Raw genomic sequence first — 16321 nt, 5'->3', positions numbered from 1 at the left:
GTATCTCTGTGGGCATTTGCTACATGCTGCATCTAATGAAAAGGGGATTTACAGGAGTTACAGGAATGACTGCATGAACTTCAAACATTGTAATAATGTAGCAAACAGCTATTCTGTTCAGCAATTTAGGAGTTGCTGAAATGTGATAGCGATGGAAGGTGAATATTAATGATTTTTTCCTTTAAAAAAACCCAACACCTGAAATGTCTACACGGGTGTTAAGAAAACTAAGGCAATGATGTTGTACATTTTTGTTTGTTTGAAAAATACACATAATTGTATGGCTCTAGAAATAATGCAAAATCCTCCCAGTATGGTTATTCTATAAATATGGAATGAAAAGCAGCATCTTGATGAAGACTATGTGTTGTTGGTTTTTTAGTGTGAAAGCCTTGCTTGTGTGCTGTTGCTGCTGAACTCAACAAGAAGAAGAGATGAGAAGAAGAAAAAAGATAAGAAGAGCTCTGCTGGATCAGGATGGTGGCCCAACTAGTCCAATATTCTCACAATGGCAAACCAGATCCCCATGGGAAGCCTGAAAGTAGGACTTGAGAACAACAATCTCTCACTTATGTATCCCAGAAAGTGGCATTCAGAGGCATCCAACAGTGCAGGCAGAACATAGTCATGATGGCCACACAAAGAGAAGCAGAGGTTAACGTGGATTGTAAAGATCACAGAGATAAGGTATGTGAAGCACCCCAGAATCTCAAAAATGGCATAAATATATATGGGAAATATGATGAAACTCTGCCAACTGCAACTGCACTGTTTCCAGTATAGAGTAGCACATATATGCACTTATTTTTGTCCAAAAAATTAAAAACCTGAATGATTTTAGGGACCATCAAGTTTAGGCAATATTGGTTCTGTTATAGCGCAAAAACATCTAAAGCAGGATGTGTGTATGGGCACATCTGCACATGAGAAAAACTGCTTTGGACATAGCACCACACACACACTGCTACATGTGCCACAACCATGCACACGTGGCAAACACACATGCGCACACAAGGCATCACAATCACACACATGAACACACTCCTGCGAGTGGTTTTTTTCAACACTATTTTTTGGGGGTGGGGGAACGGGTACTTCCCTGGGGTTCCTTAGGAGGAAAGGTAGGATATAAATTGAATGAATAATAATCTTTCTCAGAGTGCAAGAGTTGATTTTACTGCCCCAGCTGCAATTTTCAAAAAGATCACATCCCTATAAATATTAGGGTTTTTTAAAAAGAGGTTTTCTCCAATACCCACAGAGATCCACCAAATCAATGTGTGCTTTTTTTAAGCCTAACTCACTCAAAGGGGACATTTTAAGTGTGTGTGTAGGGGCCACAGCTGGTGACATACTAGTTAACCCTTCCCTATCCAGCTGTGACTCTTCCTCCAAAACAGAGAATGACAGGGAAAGCAATTATTATTATTATTATTATTATTATTATTATTATTATTATTATTATTATCACTTTATCTTGCCCAGGGCAACCAAACAAAAATACAATAAACCCCACATAAATATATTAAAAACAAGAGGAAAAAGAAATACATTAAAAGCATCCCACCTACATAGAAGGCCACTTCTATGAGTTCATGTTTGCTCATAGGGGCTACACTGGCTTGAAAGACAAGAAAGGATTTGTTGTCTTCTACCCATTTTTCCAATCCACTTTTGGAGAACACAGTGCAAAGCCAATTAACTCTCTGTGTTACCTAATCCAGGCACTCAGCTATTGTTATTTTTCTTTACCTAACTTTTGGGATGTAATGGATTTTCAATGCCCACCCCCTGCCCCACATTCGTCTGTAGGAAAATGAATAAAATTGTACTTATTTATTGCCCTTTCCTTCAGTTGTTTCCTCCATTTTTGCATTACAATTATACAGCAATGCTTTCCAGGAGAGATCAGCTCTGCATGCTGCCTTTGCTTCTGTTTTTGTATCAACATCTCTTATTTCTGCAGCTAGCAGAGCAGCTTTCAGAGGCAAGGCACCCTCTACATTTCTCTCCCCTCAGCTTGCTTCTTTCTCCCTCCCTCCTCCTTTGTACTTAACCAAACCTCAGGGGGCTGCTTCTCCCTGGGGAAGCAGACATTCTGTTCCTCTCTCCACCCTGCATAAACATCCTCTTCCTCATGCATGCAGTTCTACACTTTAAAGCAGGGGTGAGCAACTCAAATCACTATGAGTGCCATCTTCAGATTTTTATTACCTCAGGAGGTCCACGTAGCTACATTAACTGCAGGAGGTGATTTCTGTTACCGTTTTAACTTGTTGCTTTCTTTTCAACAGTCATTTGTCAAGCTTCCTTTTTCATTCTTCACTTGCATAGATTAACCACCTATAGCACATATCATGTCCTCTTTCTTTAAAACTACTGAACACCTGTATTCTGTTAAACCTCTTTTTCATTTTCTCTTTCACCTCCAGTTCATTTTCTTAGCCACCCCCTTTCCTCTCTACACCCCACAGTGCTCTCTCGCTTACCTCCACATCACAGGTCCCCCAGGACCACACCAAGTTCCTTCCTTCAACATCTCCCTCCTTTAATTCGACAACCCACATTATTGCTACTCTTACTTGTGGAATTTGCCAGCAACAACACAAACAGCTTTAACTCTTCCTGCAACTAACAGGTTGGGAGAGGCTGACCATGCAGTATGCCAGAGTAGCAGCAACAGGTTGAAAAAAAATGGCTCTGTCAGCTAAACTGGCCTTCTTGAACAAAACGGTGGGGGGCCGGCCCATCTTGCCCTGCCCTGCCCCCCCACTACCTTGCCTTGCCACCTGCTGCTGCCTCCTTTTTGTGCTGCACTACTTCTCAGCCAGGGGTCACGTCGGCACATGCCCAGTTCAGTGCAGTGAGTACAGGCGGTTAGTGGTGGTGGTGGCTGCCTTCCTTTCTCCCTCCTTCCCTCAGTCAGCTGCCTTCCCCCAACCATGCTCCCACCTCTCCAATGCGTGCTGCTGCCCGCTGGCCAGGTGTGCTCATCAATGCTCAGGCTGTAGTAGTTTGGGGGATGTCCCCCAAAGGGGCCACTGTCCCTGCCATTGGAGGATGCCGTCTCCACTGGCTCACCTGCCTGGCCATGCTCTCCTGCAGGGCTGCTCAATACCAAGCCACAGGTATGGAGCAAAAGAGTGAGCAGGAGAAAGAGGGATGTGGAACCAGGACATGCACATGCCGTAAACTTGCCTATGCCCATGGCTACTGCTGCATCCCTCTTGTTCCTCCTGGAGACAAGCCAGAAACAGAGGCAGCAAACTGAGGGAAGGAGAGAGGGAGGTGGAAAGGCAGGCAGGCGGGGGAAAATATTAAGGGGACTGGGCCCCCATAAGAAAATTACCAGGCAGGGCAGGGAGGCCTAAGGGACACCAGCCCCTTAAAAATTTGGCACATATATGCTGTACTGTCATTTCAATTCATGCATTGAATTCTGCTGCACCATTGGATGTGAATGTGGGGTCCACAAAATTTGGCACAAGGATCCTGATCTTAACGATACAGTTAAAAGTACAGACTCTTCCTCCAACAGAGCTACAGCTATTAATTCATTTTTCCAAAATGAAAAGACAAATGGAAGTATTAATGTTTCATTATACTGATTTCCCCCCCCCACACTGCACTGAAAACTGAAATTTACAGAGAGATTATTCTAATAGACCCAACAAAGCCCTAACACTGTATATTGAGATTTGCTTCAAGATCTTCACCATGCTGTCTAGAATCCAGGAATCCCAGTGGAGGATCAAAGGCTGAGCATATGTATGTCAGATAAGGATTTGAAGATATTAATTCTTCATTCCAAAATAGATATTGTAAAGCCTTATGAAATGTCATAGGATACAGCACCGTAGCTCATTGTAAAAGTCACAGGCAGCCATAATACCTAATTTTAACTCCCAAATGTTGAAATTGTGTATTTTCATTTTTTGTTATAAACATACCTTTAGAAGTAATGCAGAGGGAAGGGGGAGGAAGGTCAGTCCATAATTGGGAAAATATTTCTTGCTTATAAATGCCCAGGCACAAACACAAAAATGGATTTCTGAGTTGCCAGCAATATTTACATTAGCCTGAACAGCCAAGATGAAGACACTAACATATCTACAGGCTTCTGCAAACATAGCTGCAAACGTAAATTTAATTCTGGTGACCTTTTGAGCCAAGTGGGGTAACTGAGCCATTTTGTACTCCACTTCTAATTCACCCCTTTGGTTGGGATGGAGAGGAATTCATTTTGGTTACCTAATTTGCAGTTCTCAAAACAATATGTGTAGCAAAATACTTCTCCTAACTTTCCAACACAGTTCTGCAACTATGAAGGTGATATATAAAAATGCATAGTTTAGGAGCAAGTGTGCATAAATATGCACCCTTTTCTTAGTTAAAATAACATCTTGATGTTTTCATTTTGTAGTGACATCTCAAGCTGCAAGGCCATTTTATTAATTATCTGCCATTTTTTGTACATAAGCATTTAAACACATGTAATTAGATATTTATGGACTCTTGCTAACTCCTCCAAGCAGGCAAGGCAGGTGTTGACATTTCTCAAGCAGCAGTGACATGGTGCAATAACCACTAGAATGAAACCACTGTCTCCAGATGAAAGATCCCCATCGTTGTGCTTCTGTGAACACTTATGTTAAGATATGTGTGCACATGTAAATTAAGGATGAGTCAATCTGCTAACAACTTGCTATTTCAGTTGTGTATGCTTGGATTAGGCCCACTGTGCTGAGACCATGGGCATTACAGTTTTGTGAGCGATGAATGAATTTCTGTTACTCATTTGTTGTACACACAGTCTTCATGTAATCTGTCACCTTTGCATTTCCCTTGCTGAGGGACATGTTAATTCCTGAGTACTGAAAGCACAACACTTAAAGCTGTTAACACCACACCTGTGTTGCTGTTGTGCTTTCTTCCTGGAGTGCTAGGTGAGCGTTCCAAATAGGTGGGCTCTCTTGTGATAAGCAGCACAAGTTCGTGATAAGCAGCACAGATATCTCCGCATATGACTGGCTACTCCCATGTCTCATAATACGCTTTTGATTTTACCAACCAACAATTTTAATAACCCCATTTTATTACACAATATTATTTTGATCTGTTGTTGCGGGGCCTCTAGAAAGCATGGGGCCCATAGGCCAGTGCCGACTCTGCCTACTTGGTAATCCGGCACTGTCAAACAACTCAATTTTTTTATGAATAAACATTTTAAAATAGTAAGCTGTTAAAAGATGGATTGTGGAGAAGATGAGAAGGACTATTGTATGCATCCTGTTATAGTAACAGAACAATAGCCAGAATGAGATGCTTTCTAAAATTAAATGATCTTTGGTCTCACAGCCAAAACAACATATCTGCATTGAAATGGGAAATGATCACCAGTGCTTTTATGGTAAATAAGCTAAAGAGTAGTCTCCTTGATTTCATCAGAGATGTTAACCAGAAGTAATTGCTCTCCTTGTGGTCTAATTTATTGTTGCTTTGTTGAAGAATGAATAAAATAATTCTTGGCATAGAAATAAATAATAAAATCCTAATACCTTTAAGTAGAGCTACAAGTTGTTGTTGGTTTAATCAGTGTATTAATAAAAAAACCCTGCACTTTATTTATCACTGAGGATCAATTTTAATACGTGGGAACTGTGGGTTAAGAGCACATTTCTTTAATTTGTTTGAGGTTCATTTTGTTCTGATGTGCTACTATAATAGGGAAGGAATAAAAATGGAAGATGGTTTTTAACAAGGAGTGCTTTTTTTGTTAAAGAAGAAAATTTTAAGTATGGTAATCTTACATTGCCTTCAGTGCTTCCAAAAAAAATATGTCTTGAGAGATTTTGATAATAACCACATTTATATAAATGTAATTAATTGACTGAAAAGACTGGATTGTGGAATTTCTTTCACAGGGTCAGCAAGGTGAGGATATATGTGAAATTTCCTGGTGTACTTGCTACCTTTTCTGATTCCCTTCCAAGTAGGGATGGATGCCTCAATCTATTTCTCATCCATGTCAATTTTGCACGTGCTTATTCCTAAGTCCATTTCATCCTGTTTCCTCATTAAATGGCAGTGATTTAAAAACAAAATCTGTACCAAGGATCAGATTCAACTTATGAGTCCTGCTAGTAGAATGGTCTCCTGCTAGTGCTGGGGGGGGGCTTTCTGCCCTCTCTCCTCCCCCGGTGTTTTATTTATTTATTATTTATTTATTGAATTTATATACCACCCTGGGGGTATATTTGAACCCCTCCCTGGAGGTTCAGAATTGGCTTGGAGGATGGGGAATTGGGGAAACCCATAGAACAGTGGGGGTGGGGAAAGAGGAGAGATTGTTCCACCTGGCAAGCTGAAATGGATGGACCAAAACAAATGAAATGTCAGCGAGGCATTCAAAAGCACACCCAAATGGAAGTGCTTTCCAAAAATAGCAAAAGTGAAACTCAAAATGTTGTGCCTTAGATCTTCTCCCTCGGTTTCTCCCTTCTTTCTAAGCTTTATATTGCCTATTGCACTGATGTTTCAGGAAAGATTGAACAGTAACATTTTAACCACTGGTACTTTCCAGGGTTTGACTCTATAAGACGTTTAGACAATGAACACATTTCATTACCCTATAAGCTGATCCTTGCTTTGTTCCACAAGAGTAGGAGGAACATTGGAGACAATGACTTGCATGTCCAACTGGTTGACTACAGAGACCTGGAAACAGAAAAGAAAGATACACTTGAGCTTGCAAAACATACATTATCTCAGAATGAGAACGGGAGCAAGGTGAGATTCTCCACCTGCACCAGTAAGCACCTTTGATGTGGAGCAGGGATAGAGAAACACTGAGAGGAAATGTATCACTAAAGAAAAGGCTAAGAAGAAACAGCATTGGGGGGGGGAATACATATGCTAATTAATACATATAGCTACAAATTTAGTTACCATAATGTGAATAGAAATACAATATACCTCTCACCACAGTGGGAAAGACTGTTGACTGGGCAAGGTCGCTTTCAACAAAACGTGGACTGTCATTTATAAAGAAGGGCACATGGCTATCCTATTTGCAACACTGCGCACACTTACAGTGGTACCTCGTGTTACATACCATCCCCCTTACAAATGCTGCGGGTTACGGAAGTAGATGCCCCTTGTTGTAACCTTTGCCCCGGGATGCGAGCGGAAGTCGCGCTCCAGTGGCACAGCAGCAGCAGGAGGTGCCATTAGAGAAAGCGCGCCTCATGTTATGAGCAGTTTCCTGTTATGAACGCACCTCTGGAATGGATTAAGTACATAACACGAGGTACCACTGTATATGTAAATTAATTCCCCAAATTACACCTGAGAAGCTAACTGTGCGTAAAGGTTCTGAAGCACAAAGGTATCAAAGATAGTGCTTTTCTCTTTCTTTCTGGAGACAAAACTAGTAACTGTCTCCCCTCGAGCTCTGTTTCTCAGAACAGCAAAGGCAACCTGTTAACAGCAAGGCAAACAGTGATAGGAAATCTCAGCTCATATTTTGTCCCTTATATGTGGGACAAAGCAAGCATAGTGAGAGTTTAGCCACATGTACACTGAAAGAGCGATCAAGCTGTGTGTAGTTTTTTCTTTCCTTATCAAAAGTGGTACAGCGTTGGTTTCAAAGATGACAGGAGGGAAGGAAAACAGCTTGAATGATTTTTTCAAATGGACAAGCAGAGAAAACTCCAAGCAAGCAGGGCAAACTTCTCTCTTCCTCTATCACACAGAGCCTTGTTTTTCTCTGCTGGCCTGTATGTGAAAGGGAAGCAATCAAGTTGCTGAACTGACAAAAGAAATATGAGAGAATTCTCTCCTCTAGTGTTCGCAAACTAGCCAGGGCAGTTAAGGGTAAACAGTATTAATGGCACAGCAGACAAATCATAAAGGGCCTACAGTACTACCAACAAATGTCCATTCAGTGATAAATCAATCAGTTTTGCATACAAATATAGTGCAAAGCATATAATCTACAATACAGAAAGTTCCATCTTTCAGTCATGGTTATGTACATAAGCATGTAAAGGGCAGAAACAATGTGTTTGCAAACATACATACCATACATGTGCACATCTTAGGGAACCATAAACTTTCAGGCATGCGAAATAAAGTCAGTGGCTCAGCTGTGATGGGGATGCAGGGGCAATAAACTTTAGCTGAATTCAGTAAAAAATCCCCCTTGGATAAGGAACCTGCAGTGTTTCTGAAAGTGGGGAGGATTCTACCCTTCAAAGTGATGGGGTTAGAATCCCCATTCAGAGCTTCATGCTAAATGCACTGGGAGAAGGCTGGGAGAAGAACTGTTGATAATGTTCTAGCTCTGGATTTCCTACACTTAGCCTCCGATTAGCTTACAAGGCCCCTTCAAGCTCTATGATTCAACACAGACAGTTGCTCCTCAGGTTTTCAGGCATATGTCTTTACAGCCCTACTTGGAGATGCTGGGGATCAAACCTGGAATCTTCTGCATTCTAATCATGAGTTTTACCACTCAGCTGTGGCCCTTGCTTGAAAATCAGTTGCTTCCCCATCTGCACATTGAGACAACTCCACATACCTGGCACAAGAGTTTGATAAAAAGGTAATACTGCAAATGATACGCAGAGGTACTAGATAATTACATGCAGATACATGTGCAAATCATCTGAATGCTATTAAACTCAAATGCAAACTTCAGTGTAATCTACTAAATGAAACTCTAAAGCAGTGAAGTGTTGGTGTATTAGTCATTCTCAACATGCAGTGTTTTAAAAAGGACAACTCTAGTTTGTTTGTTTTTAAGAGATGGTATTATCTAAGTCTTTATAGATTTAAGAATACAGTGGTGCCCCGCAAGACGAATGCCTCGCAAAACGAAAAACGTGCAAGACGAAAGGGTTTTTTGGTTTTTGCGTCGCTTCGCTAGACGATTTTCCCTATGGGCTTACTTCGCGTCTTGCGAGTTCTTGCGAGTTTGTTTCCTTTTTCTTAAAGCCACTAAGCCGTTAATAGCCGCTAAGCCGTTAATAGCCGCTAAGCCGCTAATAGCCACTAAGCCGCTAATAGCCGTGCTTCGCAAGACGAAAAAACCGCAAGACGAAGAGACTCGTGGAACCGATTAATTTCATCTTGCGAGGCACCACCGTACAACCTTTCCATTCAGTGGCCAGGTACCCCTCCACTGAGATAGTGCAATAATGGAAAACATAGTAGTGGCTTTGGTAATTAGAAGTAGTATCATCTACTGTATTGAAGAATAAATCCTAAAGACATTTCTTAACACTGGATGACTGTGCCTTCTATTTCAATTTGTTCTTTAAAGCAAATAATAAACACTTGTGCTCTACATACTCCCATTTGCACCAGTAGGTTTGTAATAAGGAATAAATGCTGCGTAGATCTGCAAAATTGAAGGAACAGGAGTCCACAAGGTTTGATTATTTATGGTTGCCACTGTTGGGAATTTTATTCCTCCATGCTGCAGATGTGTGATTGTTGTTGTCACACGTATGTGTTTACATTCCACAGTGTTGGATGTCATGGGGAACGGAAGTTCAGATACACTGTTCCGTTCTGTATTGCTTTTGTTTTTTCCCTTCTCTGTATGGAAGAAAGAGAGAGGGGAGCCATGTTTTCTTTGTTCTGTTATGTTTGATTTTGTACATAATAAATCAGGCTTAGATGTCACACCTCAAGGCTCAGCTTCTGTTTGGACTCTGCTAGTGTTGTGTACTCATGTACTTGGATATGGCTCACATCAGCGCGACGGGACGCAAGAGTGATGAAGCATCCTGGACGGCGCTGCACTGGGGGAGAGGTGATGGTCTTGGTGTTTCCCAACAGCCACTACACCTTTTCCTATTCCTGAATAGGGATGCAGAAAGCTTGGTGTGGGAGGAAGCTGGTTATCTCATGTTCTTTGGCAGAAGTGGAAGCTTTGGAGAAAACAAGAGGAGCTTCTGCCTGCCAGAAAGCCCAAGTGATATGAGAGTATTTGATGCAAAATAGTTCTGAACTAAGTAGCAGGGGCTACGCTCCCCTTCCTCCTTGAGTGCTTCCTCTGAGTGCTGCAATTTGAGTCTGACCAACATAGTACTTTGTGCCACCAACTTCATCCTTGGACACGTCTCAGACAGTGAAATATCAGCTTCAAAATCTCAAGGCTGGATCCAGCTTGCCAGTGAGTGGAATGAAGATGAGTGAAATGACATCTTTGCATGACTCAGTTGCTCCCTTTTGCCATGGCTGGATGTGTGACTGGGCACACGTTTCCTCTGCGCTTGAGGACAGAGACCCTACTAGACTGCCCAAGACTTCTCAATGCTTTACAGAGGCCTCAGGTCAAGTGTTTTCAAAGTTGAGTGCAATCCTCTGCAACTCGTAAACAAACTTTGGACAGGGAACTAATATGCTGGTGGGTGTTGTACACAAGATTCACTAGGGCACTAGTCTTTGGCAACCTGATAAGCAGATTTGTGGAAGTCAGTCCCCTTCAGTCCCAGACAGGCAACAGGAACAGGAGATTTAAAGACCCACTGATGGGCTACTTAGGAAGGCCTGACAACACCAGCTATTGTATCCCCATCATATGCAATCAAAATAACAAAAAAACTACAAGGAGGGTGGGATGCCTGTAGCACAATGTCGTCTATAATAAACTTTGCAGCAAGAATAAGCCCCCAAATGCATACTTACAAGTACATCTGATTTATTGCTCAGCCCCTTTCCATAGTTGTCTGTAGCAATGACCTGAAATTTGAAATACGATCGCCGCATGTTTTTGAAGAGCATAGCAGTTTTGATTAGCCCCGTATAAGGTTCGATCACAAAACCTTCCTTGCCATCCTTGATTGGAGGGATGATGAGTCTGTACTGCATTGCACTGTAGTTGCCCGTATCTTTATCATTTGCCTGATAGGTTCAAAAAAGAAGGGGGAGAAAGAAGGAAATTACTGAGACAATTATGTATACTGAGAAGCACTGCGGCCTCTGTAATCAATACAGAAACTAATCTCATGGGCATTATGATAATCAGTTTGACTGCTTTCTGCATTTGTAATATCAGAATTTAATTTTTAGTAGCTTCATGGCTTCCAGAAAAATTTAGGCTAGGGGTGGAGAACCTGTTTCAGCCCAAGAGCTGCATTCCCTTGTGGACAACCTTCTGGAGAATGTATTTCAATGGTGGTTGGAGCCAGATGGAAAAGTGGACAGAACAATGGATGTGAGTAGTAGGCTATATTTCAAGCACACGAACACTCACTTCATCTTCCATGCAGGCAAGGAAAAGGCATCATCACACTTCTAAGGCCTGAGGTTCCCCGACTCTCATTCAGACTCACAAAAGTAGCATCAAGGATGTGGGGGAAAGCAGAATAATTTTTGGGTCATCTTCAATGAACTCAGGGTAGAGTCATTGAAATTAACGGCCCTGATTAATTTCGGTCCATTCCTTTCAATGGGTCTGCTTAATACTCAGTGGGGTATTTTGTTCAGTGCACTTAAATCCCTCCCATTTAAATTAATAGGATATTTGTGGGATGTAAACACAGGAGCAGTCAATGACAACATTCCTAGAGTGTACATGTTATAACATGGGGAGGGATGTCTGTCCAGCAAGCAGGTAAACTTCCTGGGGATGGACTTCCTCCGCATGTGACCAGAGGTGGGTGTGGCCTCACCTGTGCAGGTAAATGATAAAAGCACAGGGCAGGCAGCCATCTCTCTCTGCCATCTTCCTTCGATGAGGAAACATCTAAGGATGCTCTCTTGGCTCCCAGCCAAGAGAGGAGATAAGAACTATCTTCGTATAAGATAGATTCTAAGTGTATGTAACTTTTTAAAGTCTGTCTGCCTTCTGGGATCATACTGTGAACAGAACATGAGTAAACTCTTTTATACTTTTATAAAGACTGTGTTGTGTCTTGTATTTTAAGAGGGAACAAAGGGGAAATTACCAGAGTAATTATTATAGAGGTTCTAGCGAACCTGTGCAAGCGTTACCGTTGCGAACTTAAAGGGGAATGTCTATAAACTCTGCTGATATTTTGGGAACTTGTTAGCACAAGTTGGATTAGGATATAATCCCACAATATATCCTCTCCTGCACCCCCTGAACATTCCCACAATATGAAGGGTTTTGGCTAGAGCATCCGTTTGACTCGCACAGATTTTTTAAGAAAAGTTATGGTACACCACTATTAAGGAAACAAACAGGTTTGATGTTTTTACTGCATACGCTATCATTATGAGGGGGAAATGAATGGTGTATTAATGTTAGCAAGCTAGAAGATGATGATGATGATGATTACCCCACTTTCCCCCTGACGGGACCCAAGGCAGCTTACAGATAAAAACAAGAACCACTAAAAACGGGGGGGGGGGGTTATGTGAAAATAATTAAACACTGATACAATTAAAACCATATACCGATTTAAAATCTGTTCGAAACATTTGTTTCAAAATTGTTTAAAAGATTGACATGAAGACTACTTTCCACTATAGTAAAAGAAATATTGAACCCAAATAGTCAATTTATTAAAAAATGATCATGTGTTTTGTCTGCAATTTGTTTTTCTCGTGTGTTTTCTAAGACATCTTTAAACGTTAGTAAAAATAAATAAATAATGTTTATCTGTTTCGGGACCACCAGAGCAACCCTAAGCTCAGCCAATGACATAACAAGCACAAGTCCTTTTTAACACAAGGGAAGGGAGCTTGTTAGCCCTATAATTTGTCCTGAAGGTAAATATTTTTGTCACTTCATTAAGGGAAGATATATGACACCTCAAGGGTAGTGATATGCCTGTCAGAAAAGAGAAAGGAATACAGTTGATCTTAATAGCATTATATATTTTCCTTTGTTTATGTGGCAGACATAAATACGCAGATGTTTTCACAATTCTTTTATGAATGTATGTTGAGAAATATTATATGTCCTCTGTGTCAGACTTCACCTCAACTGTCAAAATAAGGAGCGGCATTATCTTTCGGGTGCAAATTTATAGCTAAACTGAGGCATGTTTTAAAGGTGCTAAAATACCAAATCCTTCTAAAGCTTCATCATAGGCTTCCTGTTCACATCTATGAAGGGAAATGCTTGGGTGAGAAGGGGGTGAGGGTGGGAAAGAAGCCTCTTGTAATGGAACACCCTGCAGAATTGATTCCCCTCTCCCTATAATGGGGAGGAGACATGTCTCCTTTCTCTGGCCCACTGCCAGCTGTATGTTTACTTGTTTTTTTAAAAAACCTTAATTAAGCATTAGCCCCATCACCAAATTAATTTGGAACTGTATCTGTGGAGGGCTGGTTGGTCCTTGGGTTGTCCCAGGGTGGACTAGCCTGATTGAAGACCATTGGATTATAGCCATAGGGTGGATCAGGGGTGCTGTGTACAGCCCATGATCTCTCATTAGGCGAATGAGCTCTGGTAAGCTTCCTCTCTCCTCTTCTTTTGTAGTTGAGAAGAATAAATCAGAAGCTTCCACTTCTAATCTTAAACAAGCAATATTTCCCCACTATATCTAAACTCTGGGAACTGTGGTTTGTTTGAACTCTAGCTAGCAAGAACAAACCGGTATCAAATCAGGATTTCAGATTCTGATTTGTACACTAACTAGAATTTAAATCAGCTTTCACCATCCTGGGACCTTCCTGAGATTTGGACTACAAGTACCATCAGTCCCAACTAGCATATTAGTTGAAGGAAAATCTCCTCCCAGATCAGCCTGCCACATACAAATAATCATTTACCAATGACCTTTTTGAAGCACCACCTCTATCACAGGTGACATTTCTTATGACAAAGAAGATGGCTTTTTCAGTAGTGACACCCCAGGTCGGAACTCCCTCCTCCCGAGGTATGCCTTCCATCAACCTTTAGTGGGCAGTTGCTTAAAAAAAACACCATCAAGACATTTTAAAGCATGTTTGATAACTTTCCAGCCTCCGCATCATTCAATAAACTGCTTGCAAAACTTGGATGAACTTCAGGAACAGCCTTTGACACAGCATGAAGAGTTTCAAACGGGGGGGGGGGAGTGTGCCCATTTACCACATGTGCAGAAGTGCTGACAAATGGCCTAATGGGACATTCTGGATTGCAGCCACTGTCATTAGATTAACTCAATTCATCGGCAATTATCTTTTGAAGATATGGCATCTTTAACCAAGTGTTCCAAATAATGAAAACCGATCTACTAACACTGTTTGCATAGACATGCAATCAATCAGGACCTAATCACCAAATTGTCAAGATGAAAGAGAAGTGGCAGTGGACTGAAGCATAGATGGAATGTGCTTCTGTTTCTGCTGTTTTTTGCCCTGCGATGCATCTTCCAAAATACAGACTGTTGTAAAACTAATCCATATGTGCAACCAGGCTGTGTGGGTTGTCAACTGAAACAAACAACGCCATGTGTAGGCTAACAAAGGGGGGCTAGTGCTGATGAAATGATCCCCATCTTTTTTTATTGGTTAATTTCAAATCCTGGTAAGTATTAGGCATGACTAAGGTGGGAACTGATATCCAAAGTTTTCAGTGGCAAGGGAGAGGGTGAGGTGAATTTATGTCAGAAAGGGAAGAGGCCAGAGGAGAGGAGCATGTGATCCTGTGGCCCACTTCTTCAGCCATGCTTAGGAATTGGGAAGGTTACATAGGTATTGGCTTGGTTTGTGTTTAAAAATGTCCCATAGCCATATGACCCCTCTCCCCAACTACAGACAAGTGTATGATAAAAGTGAACCGAGCGATGCTAGCCTTTGTCTAAGGGAAAGACGAAGGTATATTAAACAGCATGGCTGGGAGAAGGGCCAATTGCCCACAAAACACTAGATTAGGAAAGAATCATCAACCACAAAACAGTCAATGCTGCCCGTGTCAGAAAAACAAAGCAGCTATACTTCTGAAATTTGGCAGGCTTCATCTTACAAGGAAGGGCTACTATGCCTACAAATTTTATGCAATTCTGCTGGGAGGGGGAAGTTACAGACATTTCATTTAAAAACACACACAACAACTTCCAAGGTATCCACTGCAACACCCCTGGACTTATTTGGCAGGCTTAATCTGTTCCTGAGGGGCTCGTATGCCTGCAACTTCCATCTACTTCTACCAAAAGGGAGAAAAGTTATAGCTTTTTAAAGATGTCCCAACAGTAAATTACAGTGGGTGAGGAGGGGAGACAAAGCCTTGTTTGTTTGCTTGCTTTGCCAAAGTAGATCAGGACTTAGACCCCAAGTTGAACTGGGCAACTTCCCAAGTGCTTTGGACTGTTTTCTGATGTGCCAAATTGGGGTCTGAACTGAATCTTATAGTTCTAGGATGTCCAACAGTTTGATCACGATCTACAGGTCGATCTTGGGGGGGGGGTCCTTGGTCGATCACAGTCGACCGCAGGATCCTGACTCCTGCCCCCCTCCCCAAAAAGCTAGATCACTGCCAGTTTCTTTATGGTGGGAGTAGATCGCAGTCTCTTGAACATTGGACATGCACACCCCTAATATAAATGCACATAAAACATATGATAATGTAGAACTACCTCTATGTACTTGGGCTTTAAGCCACTGATATTTTAGGGCCCCATGTTGACATTACCCAATCCTACATGGCCAGAAAGCTTTATGTGGCTGCCTGAATCATGTCTCAGTGAAGCAAACACCCAAGAACACAAAGCATGTCTCCAATGCTACTCTTATTTTCAACCTGTAAATACAGCAGGTTCCAATGTTCTCTTTATAATGCAGGGGTGGGAGAAACCTAATCTCAGCAGTGTTGAAACAAGGTGAGCATGTGGAACTCAGAATTTGAAAGTAGTAAATACCATCCAGACACTTATTGTAAAATACATATACTGTATTAGCATGGAAGCTTATAAGGATGTGTTCAGTTTTTGCTCTTCGAGGACATACACTTGTAGATGAGTCATTCTTGTGGATCAATAAGATTACTCAAAAGAAGAAGAAGTGATCGGGAATTTATAGCCGGAAAACCACCTATCAGGACAACCAAGATAGTCACAATACAATGATGGAAACAAGTGGTATTTTAACTGGGGTCAAAGCAAGGCAAAAAGAAGAGTATAAAGAACATCTAAATGTGGGAACAAATTTACGCACAACTATATGTGTGAGACAAGGCACTAATGTCAAAGTGTTAAAAATACTGGGACAGCAGATGTAGCTTTTAAAACTGAAAATATACATCAAGCTGTCAGTTCCTGCAGGGAGAAAAGTGATCTTGTTTTAAAAGCTATTATATTTTGCCGGAAACTGTGATTGGAAACATCTGAATTTGCCATCTGCTTTAGTGGAGCTAATG

At 41.4% G+C, this 16321-nt stretch overlaps 1 protein-coding gene across 11 annotated transcripts in view; it reads right to left on the bottom strand.

Moving 5' to 3' along the window:
• PCDH15 (protocadherin related 15) overlaps window positions 1-16321 on the bottom strand; it is a 628220-nt gene that overhangs the window by 42672 nt on the left and 569227 nt on the right. For all 11 annotated transcript variants that reach the window (XM_053388594.1, XM_053388604.1, XM_053388605.1 and 8 more), the window contains 2 exons: window positions 10699-10914; window positions 6629-6717 (listed from right to left, as the gene is read on the bottom strand). In XM_053388594.1, the coding sequence (XP_053244569.1) occupies window positions 6629-6717; window positions 10699-10914 (305 nt within the window). The remainder of the gene's footprint in view (window positions 1-6628; window positions 6718-10698; window positions 10915-16321) is intronic.

The sequence above is a fragment of the Podarcis raffonei genome, chromosome 5 (assembly GCF_027172205.1).
Source record: "Podarcis raffonei isolate rPodRaf1 chromosome 5, rPodRaf1.pri, whole genome shotgun sequence".
NCBI classification, from domain to species: Eukaryota; Metazoa; Chordata; class Lepidosauria; order Squamata; family Lacertidae; genus Podarcis; species Podarcis raffonei.
This window is presented reverse-complemented; position numbering and strand designations above follow the sequence as displayed.